This window comes from Python bivittatus, unplaced genomic scaffold, assembly GCF_059951505.1.
Source record: "Python bivittatus isolate LINGU-HERP-01145 unplaced genomic scaffold, Pbiv_v1 ctg000610_np1212, whole genome shotgun sequence".
NCBI lineage: Eukaryota > Metazoa > Chordata > Lepidosauria > Squamata > Pythonidae > Python > Python bivittatus.
In genome coordinates this window covers 51578030-51601340 of record NW_028277088.1, presented here as the reverse complement: position 1 = coordinate 51601340, position 23311 = coordinate 51578030, and the positions used below count along the sequence as shown (strand labels likewise).

Below are 23311 nucleotides of genomic sequence, written 5' to 3'. Positions count from 1 at the left end.
ATAGATAAAGGTTCTACTGTACAAGCTGCATCTTTCACCGAAAGGAAAGAAAGAAGAAAAAAGGCCCAGTATTGCACTGTGTTGTTACATGTAAAATGTCCTGACCTTTTGAGACAGATATATGAATTTGCTAGATGTACTAAATAACTGTAATAACTGATAGATTAAATTTCTATATCCAATGAGACAGAATGATAAAACTGGATGTCCATTGATCTAGAGGCAAGGGGAAGTTTGAAATCATGTCAGTTATATCTTCTGAAACAGCTAAACCCTTGCGCTGTATTCCAGAGCTGGATGAAGGCCAACTGATTCCCTAAGCACAATGGTGCCCCCTGGCCCTTCCACTGCTTAACTGGCAAAACATTAAGACACAATAAGTCTGAAAACTAAACTTGACTGTGGCAGTGAAAGAGTTAAGGACACGATAGCTAGGGGAAAAAACTCCGTGGTGTCCCCCTTCCCTTGGTGTCTTAAGCACATGCTTATTTGGCTTAAAGGTTAATTCAGGGCTGCTGTATTCCCAAATCCATTTGATCACATCAAATATATAGTATTAATTCTCATGCTCGGCATTAACAAAGCTCATTTATTTGTATTTGGGAAAAAAGACATGAGTATTCAGATGCTTTGCAGAGTAACATGGCAGTAGGAACTAGCTATACAAAGGGTGTGTTGTAGAGTCATCAACAACACAGTGATAAGAAAACTAAAGAAACCCTTCAATAAGCCTGCTCAGATTGAAATTATGGACATTATATTTGGAAAATGTCAGATTGGAAAAGGTTGCTGTATGGAAACTGGGTACAAATAGGTCCCATTTCCACAACTTGTGTAGCCAATCAGCCACTATCCCAGTCAAAACGTGTTATCACTGATTCCTGCAGTAGACAATCTCATGAACTATTCAGAAGTCACCTTTTGGGCAAACCAGAGTTCCCACTTCTTTCTCCAGTAAATCATTTCTCAGCCTCACCTCAGGGAACTGGAAAAATTGAGTGTATTAAAAGGTTTCAGGGCCTTTTCTACCTTTAATTAAAAATGATACATTGAAACTAAAATAATTGTATAACCTGACAGGAGTGGGGGAGTTAATTTACTCAAAACTAGATTGGCTTATTTGCACATAATTCTAATTCATAATTCAGATTGTGAAATTACTTATTGCCTCTCCCACCCACAGCCAGAACCACCATGAAAGTTTAGACACCTTGTCTTCTGTTTTAGACAAATCACTGTTAATTAATTACAATTAACACTATGCAAATAGTGTTTAATCTAAACACTATACAAAACAAATGAGAGGTATCACTGAGTGAACTAAGGACATTATGAACATAAACCATGTTGTAGTCTATCCTTGGAGTTTTGTCTGATAGAACTGAAAGTGGGCAGCTGGGGAAGGCATAGGGCTATGCTACTGACCAGGAGGCTTGCCTCATTCTAACTTTGATTAGAGAAACTTGCATTCATTTTAATGCTCCATTCATCGTGAATGGAGACTTTCTGAAACATGAAGGGCTAGGCATCTCTGCCTACCTTTACAGCTTCTTCCAAGGCTTGTTTTCAAAAGTTCTGAAGTCACAGATTAACATTAATGGACCAGTAAGGGCATAATGATGAGAATAAAAGATGCTGTCCAGTCATCTGATGAACAACAGCAAAGGAAATGTTTGCAATGTTTATTCAAGAAGCAAATGAAAAGCCTGTGAGAGCTGAACCATTCAGTTGCTTTCTGAGCTGGCTTTCTCCACTGGCCCTACCCTGGTTCTAGGTTATTAGCAATAACCTTTATTTCCTAAACTTCCTGCGTGGTAAAAGTATGACATCTCCCCAGGATTGCAGCAATATCCTGAGTCATGGATCCCACATATATTGGCCTCTTTCCTACCCTGTGGTCATTTAACAAGTGTCAATGAACAATCAGGGTTGTGTTTGAGGCCTAATTTCTCATGCAGAGGAACTGTATTTCTGGTTAAATTCCCAGTTGCTTGCACTTGGATTTGGTTGCGGCATTGCTACAGAAAACAAATGCCCTCTTTTTGGATGAAAAGTTAATTCCTAGGATGACTGCTGCCAGAGGAACTCCTGGAAACAAAGGAGGAGAGGCTAAGGGTAACCGTGCATGGTCAAGCTGGCATACACCACAGTGGTTGCTCAGCATTCTTCAGTGATCACCATAGGGAAGCAAACAGTGGGAATGTAATGTCATCAGCGCAAGGCAGCAGTAACCTTCTCGGCAAAGATTGCCTGGGCAAGAAGAGAACAAATCAACCTGGAAGCTTCTGCCAGATGGAACTGGATTAACACTTCATTGAAATCAGCTACCTTATGTCTTTTTGCATCACATTAAGATGTGGGTCATGATCCAAGCCTGCCCACATTGGAGACATTTTCCCTTAGTTGTTCTGTTCTGCTGCTTGCTTCAATGAAACACACAATTTCTCCCACATTTTAAATAAGAGATTGATGGTGTCTCAAGGGTGACCTGCTTTCTGTTTATTTCACCTCTGATCCAATTAGTGATAGAAGTGAGAAAGTACAAGGTAATGTGAAAGGACGGAAAATCTAGGCATTCTTGAGCAGCTCTTGAAAGGCTACACAATTGAATGTTGATTACAGTAGAGCTACCAGATCCAGATGACCACTAGATGGCACTAAGAGTTTTCAGTATCTCCTTGCTGCCATCTAGTGGTTATCTGGATATTTTCAGCCCATTTTTGATTGTCCTAATTACATTTACCCCATGGCATTTTTTTTATAGCTTATATTCATCCCAATTTTTGTGATTAGTAAGATAAATAAATATACAATATTTTTAAAAGGCAAGGTTGCATAATTTTAAAAGATAGGGCTACATTATTATGAATTTCTTGAAATCTATGTTATATATTATTATTACTTCATAAGATAAATTGTATGAATGAATATTATAACCAGGAAAAAATTAATGTCAATTTTGTTGCCTATTTTTTGAATCAAGAACAACGAAGTGTGAATGTAGCATACAAACTGGTGGGTTTTTTTTTAAACCACCTGGCACCTACTCCCAGGTTTAGGATTACTTTCAGTAATTTTCTTCTCTGTTTGTAAGTTTGAGCTGCTATTGTAAGTTTTTTATGGCTGCAATCAGACAATGAGGTCAGTTAGGTAATTTAAGACTCTGGACTTCAGAAAAAGCATTTTTTAATAGCTAAATACATTACTTCTGTTATGAACCACAAAGCTAATATGTCTTTTCATACTTCTGCAGGAAGATATTCTGACAAGGTGCCATTTTGCATTTTAAACTCACTTTGTACTTGTGCTCCTAAAGGAAAAAAAAAGCGAGGGCAGAGACAGCCTGAGTTTGTTCTGGCCTGCTCACACTGGCCCAGGTGCTATAATGCTTGGTTTCTTTGTCCCTGCCCACCCCATCACCTCCTGATCATTTGAGAGGAGCATGGTTTGAAGGACCTAAGAGTGTAGCCCTCCAGTGCAGTTCTATCTGCACCACAAGAAGTTCCCACAGTTAAGATCTGGTTGGAATATTTCCCTTTCTCAAGAATAGCTTTGCTCTATTGATGGAATAGGTCATGATCTCTTAACCAACGTATCTCACAGGACAGTTGTAAGGATAAAATAAGTAGCATTAGTAGACCTATGTACATTCCAAAGTGCTTCTAAAAGGAGAGAAGGAAAAAAATTGTAATAAATACAACGCAGACTACATTAAATAACATTTCTCACAGACAATCCAGCTCAGCCAGTCGGAAAGCATCTATACTGCAAAAGTGAATTTAAGCTGCAGAAAACAGCTTTTTTTGAAGTGGTTTATATTGGACACATCTCAAAAACAATAACCATAAAATATGCTCCACTGTAAACCCTTCCAAATCATCAAATTTACTCCAGCAACAAAACTTTGAAGGGTGGAATTCTATTAAAGTAAAAGTGGGGCAAGTAAACCTGAGTATAAGTTTAGGTATTTAAATAGTTATACGAAATGGAAAAGATATATAAAATGACAGGTTCCTTTGAAACTCTTTTAGATCTGGGTGGAGTTGAACTGTCAGGCCAGGAAGTCAAATTTAGCCTTCTTTTTTCATCTATCCCTTTGCAACTTTCCCATGGATCTGATCATATGGGTCCCCCTTCTACACTGTGTCATATCTGATTTTTCAGAGCTGGTGTCAACCATGAGAAATATGATTGAAAAATAAAAAGATACCATTATTACTGATCTAATAATAATAGAACTCCTTCATGTCAAGGTACTCTGACTAGTTTACACTTTTGAAAACCTAAATTTAAACATCACACAAAATAAAGCAACCTTCTCTCAGATGTTCCTTTCAGGAGCTTGCTCGAAGACCTCATGGCAAAGCCTCTCCATGGGCTTCCTCATTCCTCATTTATCATTTAGCCAAGTGTTTTAAAGTTACAGAAATACTAAATGATTACCTTAATTAAACTCTCTGCATCTTGAGTGCAAGAAAAAAAATGTGACAGGGATGTGCGTTCTAACCATTTCTCCCTTCCCCTTTCAACATATCTGTTATTGATGAGAATGTACTGTAATTACAATTCTTTGTGGGGTACTTCCCCATGGTGCTATATTTGTTTTCCAGTTTCTCCAAAATATTTTGAAGATGGCTCTGCAATCAGTTTCCTTGAAACACTGAGAAGAGACAGCATGAACCAATCAGGGCTCCCTCAAGCTGACCAATAGGACAGTGCAAAAAATTATGCGTTCCACCCTACAAAAATCCCCTCACCTTTATCTATCCAGAAGGGAGAAAAATGCCATCCTCTCCCATTGGCATTTTCCATGCTATGTCTGGCTATGAAGACATCATTCCTTCTGAATGTTAATTTCAGTTTAAAACAGTAATGGTAGCACTGAAAGTAAAGTTTAGCAGCCAAGGGCTTCTTCCAATAGTTGAACCAGGGTTGTAGACAAGAATTTGGTTCTTAAACCAATGGATAAAAATCAAGAGGGGGATGTTGTTAGAGCGATAATAACTAGATGGAAGGATTAAGGATGGGTTTGCTCATAAAGATTGCTTACTGTATGTTACTGGAGAAATCAAGCTTTTTTTCTCCAGGAATTGAGAAACTGACTGGAGGGATTAAGATCTGGCTGCCAGAAAAGCTTAACTGAGAAATCTACCAGAGAGCTCCTAGTGCAAAAGGCTGAAGGCAGGGCAAGACAAAAGTTCCCATGAGTGAAAAACTGGACTCTCCCCCTAAGTCACAGCCGAGGCAGAAGTTGGCCCAACTGCCCAATGCAAGCAATGCTGAGGCCACCATAGTCTAGAGTTGCTGTCAATTTGGCCCAGAATCATCATGAGTGTGTGAAGGAGATTACCAGGACCATGAAAGATAATCAATGCCTTTAAAGATAATTAATGGCAAAAATATTTTTGTTCAGCATCACAAGCGATCATATGAATAGCTTATTGAGACCTCATTTTTTAGTGGGAAAAAACAGTTTGCCTTCCATCAGAAGCCAATGTGTCCAGGGGCTAGAGGGGGGCAAATGACAAAACAAGCATCACACTGCTGTAACGGAGTTCTGCTTTCTAGCTAGCAACATGCATATAGAAAAACAGTTACCTTACACTAAAATGGCATGATGCTCACTTTGTCGTTTTGATGAATCCAGCGGGTCCTGCAAAGGCCTCTAATCAAAAAATCAAATAATGTCTCTCTCCAGTTTTTGGCCTTTGATAACTGCATGCACAATGGATCTGCTTTCATAGTAATAAATGGCATTCTGATGCCATTTTAGTGGCATCTGTTCAGAGTAGCTGCAGATGAGTTGAGGTTATATGCTATGTAGGCAGAATGTCCTGTATTTCATCTTTGCCTTTGCAGGTAGGGGTGGGGAAAGACCCCTATCCAAGTACCAAATAAATGTGTTTTGAGAAAAGATGAGCTATATACATTTCCAAGTGTGTTTCCTTTTAAGAAACATGGGTCTGCGGGCAATGTGTTGCTTATTTTTCTAGTCTTCCAAATGAACAATCACACTTCTTTTGAAGAAATAGCTATCGACTCCTTTCATAAATGTCAAGTATAAAATGCAAAGAACTGCTGGGCAATTAGCTTCTTTTTAAACCTGCCAGTGTTGGAAGATGCTCAAAAGGAAACATCCATCTTAATGAGACATTGGGGTCTGATCTTTAAATTTCTTGAAACTGATGTCCCAGAAACTCAGGCCATTTGCCCACTGGTGATTTACAGCAACTCCATAGCATCATTCAACCAGTGTTGTAGTGATGTAAAGCCTATCCTCATCACTGTTATTTTGGCATGACAATGCCTGGATGACTTTGTACATTGCTAATGGGGAAATGACCTAAATCTGTCTCCTCTGACACCCTTGTTACTACTTGCTGCAAATCAGAATCTTATGTAGTTCTAATTACTAACACAGAGTGAGAAAGTTTCAAAACGATCTTCCAGTTGTTAAGGAAATCGGCACTATGTCCCTGTTTGTTTAGTAAATTCAATTGCTCATCAAAGAATAAAAAAAAAAAATCTGCTCATATTACCAGGAACAGACAGCTTATGACTTTAATTAGTGGCTGATAGAGGTAGAGACTGTGTTGCAATAGAATTCTTATAACCACCACTAGCCCATCCTGCTGGCCAAAAGAAATACATTAAAAAGGATGTTTGCAACAGTTAGCATAGAGGGATGAGGAGTGATTGAAAAGAGGGTTTCTTTTTTACCAGTGCACTAATTACTGGAGATTTAGTAGCAGCATCTGGCTGACCTCAAATGATCTTGAAAAAGCTAAGCAGACGCTGAGCTGGTTAGTACTTGATTGCACAGCATCATTCTACCAGGAAAGCCCCTCTAAAGGCGGTGTGGTTTTTCCTCATCATTTTTCCAAATGGGTAGTCACAACAATCAAACTGTGTTAGAAGACTGGCCAAAGAGTTATCTCTTCCTCTGATCCATGTTCATTCCACAAGAGCAATGGCAGTAGCAGCTGTTTCGTCCTTTAACGTTTCCCTATCATTAAACATTGGATCTTTGCTCCATAAGGGTGCAATCTTTGAGAGGCTGCCCTGTTGTCAGTCATATGATAACTAGGTTTGACTCCATGTAAGAAGCCCATTTTTGTGATCACAAGGGCCACAATGAAAACTCGTTACTTCTTTGTAACATAACTTTTTCCAAGTGGCCATCTGTGAGTTGACATAATCTACCCTGTTACTCTAATTTTTGGCAGCTGAACCCTTGGCCCTTTAACCCCCGTGTTGATCTTAAGAAACTGAAGGGCATCAGTGGCAACCATATCTAGCTGCATGGAACATACGTTTAAGGTTTCTGCTAAATACTTCTGTAAGGCTTTAGAAGATTCCAAACAGGGCTCTGGGCGCAGGCCACTCAAAGAACTATAGCTATAGATAAGTAGCAAGTTCTTTCTCAAATACTAAAAAGGAATACATAAACAATCTGAACATAAATTAGGATAAGAACATGAACTCTTAGATTGATGTGGAATGTTGAGAAATCACCTTAATAAAAAGAAGTTTAAGTTTTAACAAATTTAACATCTTCACTTTGGACCTGTAACCCTAGAGAAGTACTCTGTCAATGTAGATAGTAATGTTCTCACATATCTGAATGAGATAAAAAGACAGTTTCTAATCTTTATTTCATAAAGTAGTACAAATCAAGTTAATTCAGTCTCACTAAACTCAGAGTGATTTCTAGATTACTTGGTTCTTTCAAGTAAGTAATTTTTAATAATTCATATTGACCTCTTAACTTCCTTTTTCCTTCATCTCATTGCCAGGAATGAATGAATGAATGAATGAATGAATGAATGAATGAATGAATGAAAGAAATAACACCCAGAGGAAATACATTATCATTTTCTCCACTTTCTTTAATCTTCTCTCCTCTTATTAATGTCATGGGTTCTCTTGTAACATGTGAAACAGTGAAATGGTGGAAATTGGTAATGTATTCTTTCCACCATTTTAGAATGGAATGAAAAGAAGCTACAGAGAAGTGTCTCTCATTCTTCTACCAATGCATATGAATTCAGGCACTGTCTTTTCATTGCTCGTCAATTCAACAAGGTAAATGAGATGCTATATACTTGATCTACCTTGCCCACATAAGTCAAAGTTATAACTATAGCAGCTGGTTCAGAAGTAATACTGAATTCATCTTGTTTATGAAACTTTGAATTCATCATAAGTATTAACTATCTTAATCAGCGTTTCCACTGTTCTTTGAACATCTGACACAGACCTGTAAAATTTTTGAAATAAATTTATTGTAAATGGTATTGAAACATTATCTGTAAAAGAGCCCTTCAGGTATACAGCACAGCTAGGTGAGCAATTAATAACATATTTATCCAGCAAGTTTTACCCTTTTGGCTCTTCATCTTTGAGAACTTATTAGGTCAGGACATAGACTTCTTCAGTGTATTCATTATCTTAATTGTAGAATCAGCAAATAATTTTGGTTTGTGAATCACTCATGAATTGGGAACTATTATAATTCACACTTAAGTTACTTACCATGGAATTAAGTAAATTCTGTTTCTAGTCTAGTTGACAGTCATAATCTTGCCTCTACTCAATCTGGCTTTCTTTCAACACTAGGCCAACTTGTTTCTACTTCATAATAACTTTATGGAGATTGTCAAGCCAGCTTCAGGTTTGAGTAATCAAAACAGGAATACAAGTACTTTGTAAAATTGACAAATATATTTTGCACACGAATAAACAAACAGAAATGTCCTGAATGTTTCATTTTCTTCCAAAGTTTGGAGATTTGGGTGTAGCATTGCAATAGAAAGCTGGGAAGTATTTGAAATGCATTTAGTAATATTTTTGGTCAATTTCTGGAAGTCTTTCACAATGTGGCAACTGAGAAGGTTATGCTCAGCTTCAGTAAATGGAGGGTTTGGAAAATGTGGTTTCTGATGTTTGGGACTGAGATAATTAGATTGGGCACATGTTGCACAATAATCTGCAATCTGAGAATGCATCATTTTTGTGTGTCAATAGTAATTTTTTAAAAATAATGTAACGCTTTCTTTGAGGTCAATTTTACAGTGTTATTCTATACCATCTAAGGATCACAGCAGCACTTACAACATTTTTTTCAAGAGCCAAATCTTTGGTCTTCCTCTGTTGACTGTAGAATAGAAGTAAACATTTGATATCACTGTACACTTAAAAAGAAAAACTCCCATACATAAGGAGGTGTTCTGCTGCCTATTCAATAGTACTTAATTAAGGCAGATGCCCATGGCATATTATTTCTACAATTACACTTAAATACATTCCAACATTATGTTCTACAGATTATCTAGTGGATTTGATGAATAACCAAAAATTGTTCTGTAGAATGGAACTTGAACTGCTTTCTCCAGCTTTGAATTAGTTTTATTTTTTTTTTCTTTCCCTTCTTATTACCTTATTTTGCTTCTGTATATGCCAAGCCTCCATTACTAAGGGATTTCAACACAGTGCATGTGAATCTGATCTTCAGATGCCTTAATTATATAGTATCTCCTTATATTAATATAAAGAAGAAAGCCATGGAAAACCGTGTCCATATTATAGTCAGCAGGGGTCAGATCAAGTGAGATTTTACCCTACAGTTAAATCCTTGGACTCTCTCAATGGTTGCTGATTTGGGTTGTTTCCAAGTTATAAAAAAAAGGAAGTATCACTTCTTGATGACTTGGAAATAGTCAAATGGCAGCTACTATGAAAGATCCCAGGCTGCTAGTTTTGAACAGGGCAAAATTAATAAAACCTGTAAGCAAGCAGTAAGTCCAGAATTCAGATAGTATTCAGAAAATAAAATCCAAGTCATTCTTACAGCTTTAGTCAAGCTATGACTAGCTTCTGATGAAGCTAGATAGAAAGTTCCTACAGTTCAATAAGCCCTATATGTAGACTTACATCTATATTTTCAGGAGCAAATTGTGGATATCAAATTTGCATGTGTGTTTTTAATAACTGCGCTGAGCCAAATGAAAAATTAAGTCAGTAGGGCTGGAGAAACTACTGAAAAGTTACTTTCAGAAGCCTTGACCTAAGCCAAAGATGGTTTATTTTCAGAGGCCTTGAACAAAGCTGAGTATGGTTCTGCTGACTTTGATTTAAATATTTTATTCTTGGAAATGAGGAAGAGATGGCCTTCACTAAGTGAAATCATTGGGTCTATTTGTAAATATAATTTTGAAAGAATCAGTTACTAACAACTGCCAGTTTAGGAACAGATGATTTTATCTGAAAATGACTTCCCACCATTCTTTCTTTCATTAACCTTAGCTGTTCTTGAATTAAAGGTGAATTATGTAATTCCAGTTCTATCCCTGAAACCTATTTTTTGCCCTGCTCACTCTCTCTGGAACTTGCTCCAAATGTTTGATAGTTACAAATATTTCTGCATCAAGAAACTCATAATTGATTTAGCGTATGGACAAATGATTTACTCTGATACTGAGACTGCAACAGCACAAGTAAGCTTATGCACACACACACACACACACACGAAGGAAAAAAGATTAGGAGGAAATCTAAAAATAAGAGAGGATAACGATACACAATTTAAGCTAACAAAGGAAGCCCCTGCCACAGAACTTCAAACACGAGTGCAGTTCCATTTAAACTTAATTATATAATAATATTCTTGCTTTCATTTTTTTCTGTAAAGCAACATATAGTTGTGAAGTTAAAATCTAGCACGGAGGATGTTGCTTGTTAAACTAGAAACAAAGTGACAGGCCATTTATAAGAGCAGGCCTGTTTCCGATCCTTTGAGTGAAATATGGTCATTATTTGTTGAATGTCAGTTTGGGTTAGTTTTATTTAGTTTTAAGGGAAAGAGGGCAATGGCTCATTTTAGTACATGCACACAAAAAAACCCATGGAATCTTCTTATTCAGGATTTACGTTTGATCTAAATTATATGCCTGCAAGATTGAACAGTGATGCCCTCCTCCACCCCTTGCTTTTGGAGAAATGCCATATTGCTTTGTATATAAGAAGTGGTTTTGCTTTCATGTATCGCGTGCTGTTAATTATGGTCTAGATTCTACTAGCTTTACTTATGCAATTAGCCACTCTTGGCACAGAAGTTAGATATTCTAAAATTCATCAATGTATTCCCAGGAAAGGGCACTACTGAAAACATGGTGATGGGAAGATTGTGGATTTTAATTTTGTGATATCAGTAACCATGATGTGCTTAAGGGTTATAATTACTTGCTTTGTAAATAGTCAGTTGATAGGCTTTCTTGGATGAAGAAAGGGAAATGAACTTTTTTATGTCTATCTTCAGGCCAGGCATGGACATTCCTCTCCTGCTGCTGAACACCCTTGGATTTGAAGTTTGATATGCCTCCTGATTCAATCTGTTGATTTTGGAAGCTCTGGAAATGTGATTCCCCAGGCATACTGATCATAATGAATAAGGAATTCAGTTCTTACCACTGATTACATCGACATTTAAATACATTAATTTGAACCAAAATGAATCAAACTTGATTTAACTCAATTAATATAAAACTCAGTAATAGTGATTACAGACAATTTTACCACATATCTTGCTTTGAGTGAATTTTGGTATTTAACTTTTATAAATCCATAATGGGGATGGATCATCCATTCGCTTCCTCTAATCTCTAGAATGAACAAGGCTTAGATTTATTTTCTAAAATGTAAAAGATGATTGAAATAAAACTTAAAGAATGGTCATATGGTCATTTCAGGAAGCACTGGAGAAGGAACCCAGCACAGCTATAACTATGCCAGACATTCTAAAAGTTAAAGGAAGATGAAAGAGCTCTTTTGGCTGTTTTTTACATTTAAAAAGCAAAAAAAAAAAAAAAAAAGTTTATATTTCCCATTAATTTTTATTCCTGTAACTGGAAAATTAGGATTGTAGCAGAAGTTAGCTTGTAATTTTCACTTCCTTATTAAGAGAACTCAAAAAGTATCTCAAATCAGGTAAGCACCAATGCTTGCAGACAGAATCATGTTTCTGGGAAAGAGCTCTTGCTCATATTCTGGAAATTCACATAAAATAAATTTAGCAAAATATAAGAGCTCTCCAGGACAAAATCACTAGCATTATTCATTCACTGTTTAAAACTCAGCTGATTCAAATACGTTCTTGCAAACCGAGAGATATGTAACAGAGTCACTTTTAAGGTGCAACACCACTGCCATTGCATAATAATGTGATGGAAAGCAAATATAAGAGCAAACCTGGCAAATTTAATTTAAATATAACTAACTTAACTTTGTAAAGAAGTTCTTTCATTAGGGCTCATGTAAGAAATTAGCAAGCTGCTTAGGTTCTTATTTAAAATGAATAACGAAACTACCTATTTGCTCAAAATTATGATTTTATGGTAAAATGTTTTCAGAAGAAACTCACCTTTAGTGTAACATTCAATTGTTACAATTTTTTTTAATGTGCCTTTGTGGAAATTATGCAGCATTCATTGATTTCAGTAAACCTGAGATTACCTACATTGAACACCTCTGGGGAGCGATGAGCCATACTGGGATGGCATCTGAACTTTACAAAAATATATACCTGTATGTCCTGATAGTAAATGAGATTCCTTAAAAAATGTGCAAGGTTGATATTCTGGGGCTATATGAATTTCAGATGATTATAAAAATAATGTGAAGAATTCAATCACACTTCAATTAATAGACAGTGAAAACTGAAGATATCCAATATGATTCACAAAACCTTCATCCATATCAGCAATTGAAGTCAAATCAGTTCACTTGAATTCATGCTGAGCTATTACCCCAGTGTCAAACAGTTCCTGTATAGCATCATCCTTATACCCCAATGTACTCTTTAATACATCCAACGTATGCTGTCCAACAAGAGGTGGTGGTTTAGGATCTGACACTTCAAACTGGCTGTACCTTACAGCTGGTCCTGTTGAAAAAGAAATATGAACTATATTATTAATTTGGTATGCAATATCCTCTAGTACTGCTATAGAAAGTGACTGCTATAAACACCATTGCTTAATATAAGCAATAAACAATTTGGGTGCAACATCCATCCAGAGATATTCTTCTATTTCCTGGTTACTTTCAAGCCTGGGCTTTGCTGCCTTTTCCAGGACACAGAAACGTAAACCAAAGTATGAAGCACAAATACATTTATACAGAGTACCAGCATGTCTAATCTTCTTTATAATAGAAAAGACCTTGCCCAGCATTTCTTACTTTCTACTGGTCCATGAAAAAAAACTCAAATATATCTAAAAAATGAGAACCCACCACTTTCCAAAGCTGCCTATCCCATTGTTGAAAAGCTTGTATTGTCAGGATGAGATTCCTAAAATTCAGAAGACATAATTTTTTCTTGTAATTCAAACTCATTGGATCAGCTCTTGTCCATAAAGCAATCGAAATCGATTTTCCGTGATAGTTCTTCATACTACTTTTAAACTCTGAAGATTCAACCTGCCCAGTTCTTTCAGCCTTATTCATATGCATTAGCTTGACTATTAAGGACAGATGTACCAAATCTCAACTGCTATGAGGTGCACCATGATTATTACACATTACAGGAAGAGACATGATGGATAGATAGGTGAATTTTACAGTACTGTATAGGAAAGGCCAAACTGTGGGTTATGGTTTATGAAAAATCAGTTCTGCCTTGACTTTGTCCTATCTTCATTTTCAATTTAAGAAACTTGTTTTAGGTCACATGAGATGCTTTTCATGCATGGCATCTGCCTGCATTCTTGCTTCACATTGTCTCTTCAATTAAACTACACTGAAATTGAACATTCATCTGTTCAGAACATAAGCTGCATTCTTTAGTTTCATGAAACCTGCACTTTCTTGCTTGCAGAAAACACAGAGGACTCTAACCCCGAGGGCACAGGGCTGATCTTTTCCAACTGTTCAGGACACTTTCTACAATATGGTGTCTCTCAGGAATATGGCATAATAAGCTCACCCGTAATCCTCTTCAGAACAATGGAATCTGTGCCTCTATTACATAAGGAGGCAAAAAGGCCAAATCACTTAATCTATTCACCAGACAATATCTTGGAAAGTAGTTTTGTGTTTACTATTTGAAACATTTACTTTTTTCCCCAGAAGATGAAACTGACTTTCAAGTATTATTTTTTATTTTATTTCTACCCCAATCTTTCACAGGAAGAGCCCAGAGTTTTAAACCAAGCCAGAATAAGAAGACCAACAATTCTTTAAAACAATAAATACAATAATTAAAAATATATTATCCCATTTAGCCACTGACTTAATGAAGAATGTGTTTTGCACAATTGCAGCTTCTTGATAATTTTCAGGACCCTGTTGAGAGTCACATTACTACAATCCAGTTTAGGCCTACTTTTGGCAATGAAACTGTTTTGATTGCATTCTAGGATGATCTTTTCTAGGACAAAGGTAGGGGAATTCAACCCTCTACAGTCTTCTGGATCTCCTAGCAGTTTTTGACATCATCAGCTATGAAATCCTTTGGTAAAGGTTGTCTGAGTTGGATGTGGATGGAAATGTTCTGCAATGGTTCTAGCCTAAAAGAGGACAGCCAACCCTAACAAAGAATGCTGGAAGATTTCTACACAATCCCATGTCATAAGAATAAAACTAAAGAGTTATTCCCCAATGTATGCATTATGACTTATTGTACAAGTTGTTAAGATACGTACTCCAGATACTGCTTCTTCATCAAGGTCTCAAAGGGAATAAAACAAACTTTACATCAGTTACACTTATAATATCAAATTGTCACTCCACATCACCATCATAAATGTTGTTTATTTTGTGCCTCTGCCACAATATTCCAGACACCAAAGATATAAAAGATGCAGGACACATTAAAACATATTTTTAAAAAACAGATAAAACAATGGAATCAACATTTTGTTACGTAAGGTCCTCAAAGGACGAAACGGCTATTTTGTTTTAAAGAGTCAGGGTCTAGGAATTTTTATGCAGGATTTCTAAGATGAAAAAGATGACAGACAAAAACAGGGAGATGTACTGAACACCAAGAGCTACCTTGATACCCAAATGAGCCCAGGTCTGCATGAGTTTTCATCTGGGTAGAAGCATGCACGTTCACATAACTAAGTCCATTTTAGGGAGGAGAGGCAGGTAAAGCTAATGATGAATAGGAGACTTATTAGGACTCTAATTTATTATTGTTGCTCTTACTCTGAACTTTTATCATCCAACTTATTTTATTCATTAACTTTTTAATGAGTCTAGCAACTAGAGAGTGGGCAATTTAGAAGACACCACAAAAGAGTGTCTTAAAAATGAAGTAAAAGGGCTATTGTGTTGGCCTGTGTAGATAGTAATATTCAGTCCATCCTCCCTCCCTCCCTCCCTCCCTCCCCACTGTTTAGGGTTTTTTGTGTTGCATTTTGATCAGTATGAAGCTCTGACACATTACTGATGGAACATATATACACTACTGTTTTGTTTTTCCCAATGTTTCCAGTGAGAGCTGGCCATGATGGGAAAAAGAGAAATAGATAATTCAACCAACTCATCTGGCTGCTCTCTACCATTTTCACTAAACGGTGGGGCATCAAAGACCCCTTTGATGCTGCTGTGCTAATTCCTCTCAAAAATACATAGAGGCGTTATAATAATTCCTGGATACTTTCTTTGCTGGCATCCAGGCCTATCATCCTGATGGGGTAAACCTTTCACATATATCTCTTAAGAGCCACTGTTTCTTTATATTTTTCCCCTGATGAAAATGGTTTCCTACAAATTGCATGAACCATTTAAAATTCTGTTGTTATCTTTCCAATAATGTACAGAGAAAATATACAGACTAATAATGTGTGCCTGTCCTAAGATCCAATTTGCTAGCCTTTCTGATTGAAATTATTGTTATAAGGAAATCTATCTTTTGATTCAGTAGTTGCAGAGGACAGGGTGCCATTGGCTCAAAAGATTTACCTACAAGCATGGAGAAAACCTGGATATGGAAGTATGAAAAATGTGCTGGAAGGAAGCATTGCACTGGAATCCATCAGAGCAAGAAAGAATTATGTTAAAACATGAGATTAATGCAGTCATAAGCACATTTACCTAAAAGTCGTGCTGAACTAAGTAAGAATTATTTCTGAGCAGACATGTTTAGAATTGTATTATACGCTAACTAAAAACTTTCAAGAGTTTTTCAGAGCTTATAAACCAAAAAGGGATAACTTCTGACCATAGACAACATGTTAGTCTGTAAGACTAATAATAATAGTAAGGTTATTTGACTGTACAGCTAAAATAATAGTAGCAGCAGCAGTTAAAAACAAAACAAAACACCCTGGTAATTGTATCTATGAAGTTTTCTTGGCAGAGTTAAGAAGGGGGGGGGGGTCGTCACTGGCTTCCTCTGGTATGTTTAACTTTCCAGTCTAGCCAATAGTCCTGGAATTCCTAGGCGGTTCCACATTCAAATATTAATCAGGGATGATCTAGATTGGCTTCTAAATTCAGCCAAGTTTGGCTAAGTGCTGCCACCTGCTGAGACAACTGTAAGGCTGCAAACCTCTAATAAATGTTAAAGTACCAGCCCCTTTCTGACCTTACCTAAAAGTAAAAAGTTACATAGGGTCGGACTACTACACCTGGTAGTGGTGGTTCAACTGGGAGATGAAGGAATATATGTTTAGGAAGCCAAAAAGAGTTGTAAAAGCTCTTTAGTACAACACTGTTCGTGAGAGATTGACAGGATACAATTCAGTCCTCTACTGTGAGAGACTGTGGGAAAGCAAGGGACAAGGTGTCTGGATGTTAATTTCAGAAGGCATCAGTCCAACTGCTGAGAGACATGAGGAAAGGCATTTCACAGAGAATCCCCCCCCCCTTCAATTAACTCACTATAACTGAGCCTGAAAAATTCCTCTTACAGTTTTTAAGTTTCTGTATTTACATAATCATATCAATATCAGTAACGGTAAAAGCTACCTTCTGTGTTGTTCTCACCTCCTTGGTCTTGTCCACTACATAGAGCTTGACATCTACTAAGTCCTGCTTCTCTGGCCTATGGATCTCCACTAAAAAGATTCTCTTTTATATGGACTAGTCCTGAAGTTGGACTCTAACACAAAAGCAAGAAAGTTGACTGCTTCCTCCCTTGTTTTTCATGTACCAAATCCCCATCTGAGAGGGGGAGCTTGGTCTTGCAGTAGTTGCATTTATGAAATGAAGTCATCAAGGGCATAAATATTAAGAACATCAGATTAAAAATGAGTATGTAGAGAAGGGGGAAAAAAACCCGCAGAGTCAACTGAAAATTTTGGTGAGGAACTGCAAGAAGTTCAGAGGCAGAGCCCAATAATGTAATGCTCTACTCATTTGGTAGGGCATTTTAATGAAGAGAGACCTCTAACAATAATCTGCTTCTTCATTATATTTTTTCCAAAGATGACTATAAAACTCTCGGGAAATGAATATAAGTGGTTTGTTTTTTTTTAAAGAGAGTGAACTTCTAATGCAGCCAGTGTAATTTTTCTCAAATGCTCTGTCTACCTGAAATAAACAACTACATAAGAGCTCTGACAATATGCTTTCACAGATATGCTCACCAGCACCAGCACCCCAAAACCCCTCTGCACAATAGATGTCTTTTGCAAACATCATGGGTACAACCAAGCCTTGGAGACCAGAGTCTATGACATGCAAACATACTGGAGAAGTAACAGTGGGTTTCCAGCTGAAGGAAATAACTGAAGAATGTCCTCTACCCATCTAGCTGATTTTAAGACATACTCACTGTTTTGAATTATTATGAAATCATGTGCAGGAGCTTTCTATGGGAATTCAGCAGGCATTTATAAGTTGAGCTGGGCAATGGTATATGGCTGTACTTTTATTCTGTGCCCAATGCTACTTTAGCTGCTCTAGTGCAGGCTCCCCTTTGCAAATGGGGCAACTGAAGTGCCATCACAGGACTGGGCTGCCCATCTGTCAAGCTGCTGCACTTTCTCCTGCTGCCTCCCATTTCAAGCAAGCATCTGCTTTATTTTAATTTTAAATTCTTTGAAGAACACTCAGCATTAGGATTTGAGCAGGACTTAAGGAAGAGCAAATTCCACATTTGGACCCCATTCAGACAAATTTACAAACTGACAATTTGATCAATACCAACTCAGTATGAAGGAGCAATTGTGTTGGCTTTCCATTGTCTGTTGCCAATGCTTGTCATGTGATATTCGGCTCAACTGAGCTGGGAAATATCAAAGCAATATGGAGCATCTGAGTTTCTTAAAGCGGACAGGCAGCCTTTAGTTTATGTTGCATGGGTGTGCCTGTGTGAGCAAAGTAGAGTGGCCTGCATCTTAAGCTATTGTGGTTGTAATTTTCAGTAGTCTGTATTAGAGATTTCCATTCTGTTCTATGAAGGCCAACTCCTGTCCCACTTCCAAAAAACCAGATCAGGAATCACTGAGCAAGTGAAATAGAAGAATTGGACACACCCATGAGGAGGAATGAAGGCTAGGAAGTTTTCCAACCCCCCTTATTCTTATTTTCCCTGCCCCCTTATGAGTTGTGTGAGAGAGATGGGACTACTCCAAGAAGACAACTAAAAAGCTTGAGGATATAAATTAGAATCAGATTGGAACCAGCCATGCATAAGCAATATTCCATCACAAATGTGCACAGATCAATTTCATTAAAGCAATTCCCCACTCTCCCTGACTTTTTCCACCTCCTGATGCTTTGGACTAGTTCCTTTTTTTATTCCTTTTAACCGCTGGAGGAAAATGCTTTAACTTCCTTGGATTAGCAGTTTTGAAGTTCTAATCGTAAGCAGCAGGTGCTTTTTTAAAAAATACAATGTTTCCATCACGACTGTCTGGGAGATCAACAGTGTCTTCCTCCCACACACTCCATCACCTCTGATCCTTTGCCATTTGCACTTGTGGCTTTTGCATTTGACTACTTTTTTTCTTCTTCTTTCCATAATGTGTTTTTTCCCCTTCGCTGCTTTCTACCTGTTGGCTAATGCATCTTCCTTTTGCTAGGAAGGCTGGATTTAGGCTCTTATTTCTATAGTGTTACAGCAAAAATGGTTGGAATCCATTACCTTCAAGGACACTACAAATATTTGTTGGTTTAAATAACAGACCCTCGTGGTACATGAATGTGAAAGATCCAAGCAGCATTCCGGTGTCAGGTTTCCGCCGCCCTTCACATAACGTGGCATACTGCTTACCTTGTGATTGAATTGCTTCAGGCCATCATTGTAGCCAGTGGTGTGGACTGAGAGTTGAGAAAGTCTAAATGAGATCTATTGATAACACAAGCTAAGTCACACCACACAGAATGGAATCATTTGACAGAGGAATACTGTTTTTGAGGGTCCTGGTGTGTACATTGTATTGTGCCTCTGTACAATTAGATGGTGTATTCTTATATATTTCAAAGACAACACATAAATATAAATATTAATGAAAAGTCCAACACTCAACTTTAAGCCAAGTACTTGGAAAATAACACACAATTGCAAGTGAGAAAGAAATGCTGGACACAAATCAGCATGACTGCTACTTCAACAGAGTTTCAGATCCAAACTTTCGATAAAACATTATTGAAGGTATAAAGCAAAATGGTTTCATATAGGGGATTTGTAAATGGGTCCTTCTCATTTTCTTTGGAAAAAAAGATGGCAGTAACAATGCAGAAAGATAACAACACTGATTAGTCATGGCAATCATGTAAACGGCACAGTCCCAAAACTACACACACACACACACACACATTACTGGAAGGTCTCTTGAGTGGTATCTCAGCAAGGATTTCTGACTATCAGCTTTTTAAAAATCACATCAATAAAATTACCTCTCCTTCTAAATTAATCTGTTGAATCAAAGAAGCTTGGAGTAATTACATGTTGACTGTTGTATGGAAGGATTATTAGCTCTCAGAATAAGTACCTTACTCACAGTTCTTCAGTTCTAAATACATTGTACAAAGGCTTTGGCTGCTGTATTCTAGCAAAAGATTCTGCAAACTTTATGTCTTCCCATCTCTGTTTTAGAAATAATAGCTGTCCTTCCTAATGGCCCAAAACCTTTTAAGAAAAAATCAGATCAGATTTCAAAAATCTGATACTTCTTGATGTGCTTTTTAATGGAGGACAGTAATGTATGACCCAGAATTAGCCACATCCATCTTAAAATGTTTTCTGGAGTCAGAGAAGGGTATTTTTCAGTTTGTGCAATCACATCTGGTACAGGTAGCTGCAGCTATGTCTATAGATGTACTACATCACATCCTATTGTTTTCTGTATTAATATGTTCCTGGATTCAACTGACTGCAAATGGTCACCAAATGGGCAAATGTCATGGCTTTGAAATCAATGGGAAGAGGTACAAGAAGCTCCTTCATTTAAAGAAACAAATGCTTATTCCTTAAAGTATGTCAGAAGGTGTCTTAGCATTAACAAATCTCTGACCAGCATGCACCAAAGGTCAATAATGGCTCTTGAACTCTTCTAGGTTAGTCCCACTCACCACCATCTGCACATGTTTTTTACTATAAAAAGCTTCTACTGAGTGGTATGACCCCTCAGCTGTGCTTCTCTTCATTAGTCCTGCTACATCCTGCCTGACATCAAGAAATAAATGGCACATTTTCACTTACAGTTCCAAAGTAATGTTTTTCCCACCTGGCTTGCATGAATCCAAGCAGCAGATGATCTGCAACTTCATTCTGCATATTCTATCCCCCTTTCCTTCTTGGTCTGAAGGACCCACAAATAGTTATTTTCTTACTGGGATGTGCCTGATAAAATCTCAAGTCTAGCTCTGCCAGCTTTGGGGAGCATTTGAAGCAAGCCACATGGAAATTTATATAAGGTCAAAAAAAAAAAAAAAAAAAAAGGCTATACTCACTTTAGAGAAAAGAGGCTTGCTTATATATAAATCTTGGCAAGGCCATTACAGTCCAGCAAAAGAGGACCTGCCTTAACTGAGTCTATGTATAATTGTCTATACCTCAAGAAGCCAAAAGCTCCATGTTCCTCTGAGACTCTTGACCATTTCAGGAAACATACATACCCAACAGAGGAGGCCCAAAAAGGGCTCCTTGAAGATATGCTCATATCTGGGAGCTATAATTAGGCCCAGGGAGTATAAAATGACTCAAGGAACACCAAGCCCTCATCTGAAATAGTGGCCTGGTCTCTGGGACCTGTCCAGGGTTCTGAAGGACCTCTTTCTGGCCACTCTATTTTCCAATTCCACCTCCTTCACCTTTGAATGGATAAGCACAGACTGCCCACTGATCTGCTCTTGCAATCTACACTTAATCTCTGCTAGAATTGCTTCCACCATCAGCTCTACAGGATCAGCTTTGCTGGCACTGGACACACAATCCTTTCAATCTAACCAAATGTGGAAATACTCCTAGTATACAAATTTAGTCCATCTATTAACTGTTTAACTTAGTATCTTTGAATACGAATGACTGCTTCCAGAAAGTTCTCTGTGTGTGCTCATGTGTGTATGTGAGAGAACAACTTTCACCTATATGAAAATATGCCAAGTTCAGAAATATCCTTCTGTCCCACAAGCATACAAAAATATGTAATATGAGCTCGAATATCTTCCTCAGATTGTGTTGATTCTCCTGCTGATTTCTGTACCAGCTCTTCACTGCCAGATTTAATATGCAGTTTGCATTTTAATGCAATGACTATTCTCTGGTTACCTGTCATATAACAGGAACTTACAGGTGGAAGGTGTGTTTGTAATACTTGCTCATTCACTTGAACAGGGAAAATAGAAATGAAAAATTCTGAATGGAGTTCCTGAATTCAAATGTATTCCCTCCTAGATTTTCAGATACTGCATCAATCAAGTAATGCCAAGAATTACTTCATCTCAAACATATGGACCTATTGTAAATTATATTCATTTGAAAATTAATTTTTAAACCAGCTGTTATTTTATTTCCTAGAAAAATCCACAAGGGTATTTGTTTTAGAAAAAAAATGTTAAAAATGAGACTGGTTCTTATACCTGATAAGTATTTAAATCTATCTGCAATGTTAACACATATAATTCTATTCTATATCTGTACATTGTATATTTAATATATTGTAAAGGCTATCTTATATTATTCCTATCACTTTGGAGATGTTGAGGTTCAGTGAAAAATTCAGGATCCAATCCACAAAAAGGGGAAGAGGCAGTGGGATGGAAAACTACTTTTAAAAGTCCTTAAAGATTTAAAAAACCTTTCTGAGAGATTTCAGAGTCTGACTGCTTGTTACATTTAATGCATGTGTTTAGAGTCACATACAACAAGACCAATCATGTATTCTGCAATCTACTCAATTTTTTTTATATATACTATATGACGGAAAATGCTTTTTGTCAGAGTCCCACTGTGAACCTGATCTAGGCACCAAAATGGCTCCTTTTAATTCTAAAAATATTAAAACATATTAATGTTAAAATATTAAAACAAACATATCTTAAACCTTTCAATGTAGTTTGGTTCTAAGAAGCATAAAATGTTAATAATGGTAACAATAACAACAATAGGAATGATATAATCTATCATCTTTCTCTCTCTCAGTAATTAAGAATGTATGACCCATGTCTTTTTCACATGCTTGACCCTTGCATTAATCAATCAAGCAATCACTCAATCAAGCAAGCAATCTATCATTTATTTATTTCCCTGTTTTATACTTAAATGTGTATTATTATACACATGTTGGTATATTTTTGAGTGTGTACAAAAATGTGGAGAGTTGCCAAAAAAAAAAAAAAAAGCTGCAGAATGTTTGTAAATGGTTCTGAAATTGCAAGTCAACTTGGATCAGAATTTGCAAAAAACAAACCAAATTCTTCTGAGAGACAGATTTCTTCCAGTGCTAATCACTGCACAGTTCATGAAAGAGATGGTTGACTAGAAAGTGTGTATAAGCTGGAGATCTGTTTTCTGATTCTCTTTATCCTTTTGACTTTCACTAGCTCTATCTTGTCATCCAGTAAAACTCTATATAACCACCTAGGTTATTTAAAAAAAAAGGAAAGTTTTTTGGCGTTGTGCAAATAATTCAGATCTGTATGCCACATGTTAGATAGTAACTACTAGGAACAGACCTATTGTTACCCAGATTTTAAGTAGTTCTAAACTTGAATGACCCCTTCATGGATCACTGCCTTGTCGTGGCGAAGGGGCTTGCGTAACTCAGTGAAGCCATGAGCTATACCATTCAGGGCCACCCAAGGCGGACAGGTCATGACAGAGAGTTCTGACAAAATGTGGTCCACTGGAGAAGGA

General features: G+C 37.1%; 1 protein-coding gene across 3 annotated transcripts in view; it reads right to left on the bottom strand.

Moving 5' to 3' along the window:
* Window positions 1–9406: 9406 nt before the first annotated feature.
* Window positions 9407–23311, bottom strand: part of SUGCT (succinyl-CoA:glutarate-CoA transferase) — a 285135-nt gene continuing 271230 nt past the window's right edge. Inside the window, exon 14 of one of the 3 annotated variants that reach the window (XM_088150005.1) lies at window positions 9407–12940. In XM_088150005.1, coding sequence (XP_088006131.1) covers window positions 12777–12940 — 164 coding nt within the window. In that variant the 3' untranslated portion in view covers window positions 9407–12776. The remainder of the gene's footprint in view (window positions 12941–23311) is intronic. The other 2 variants (XM_088150004.1, XR_015797729.1) reach the window with 2 other exon arrangements.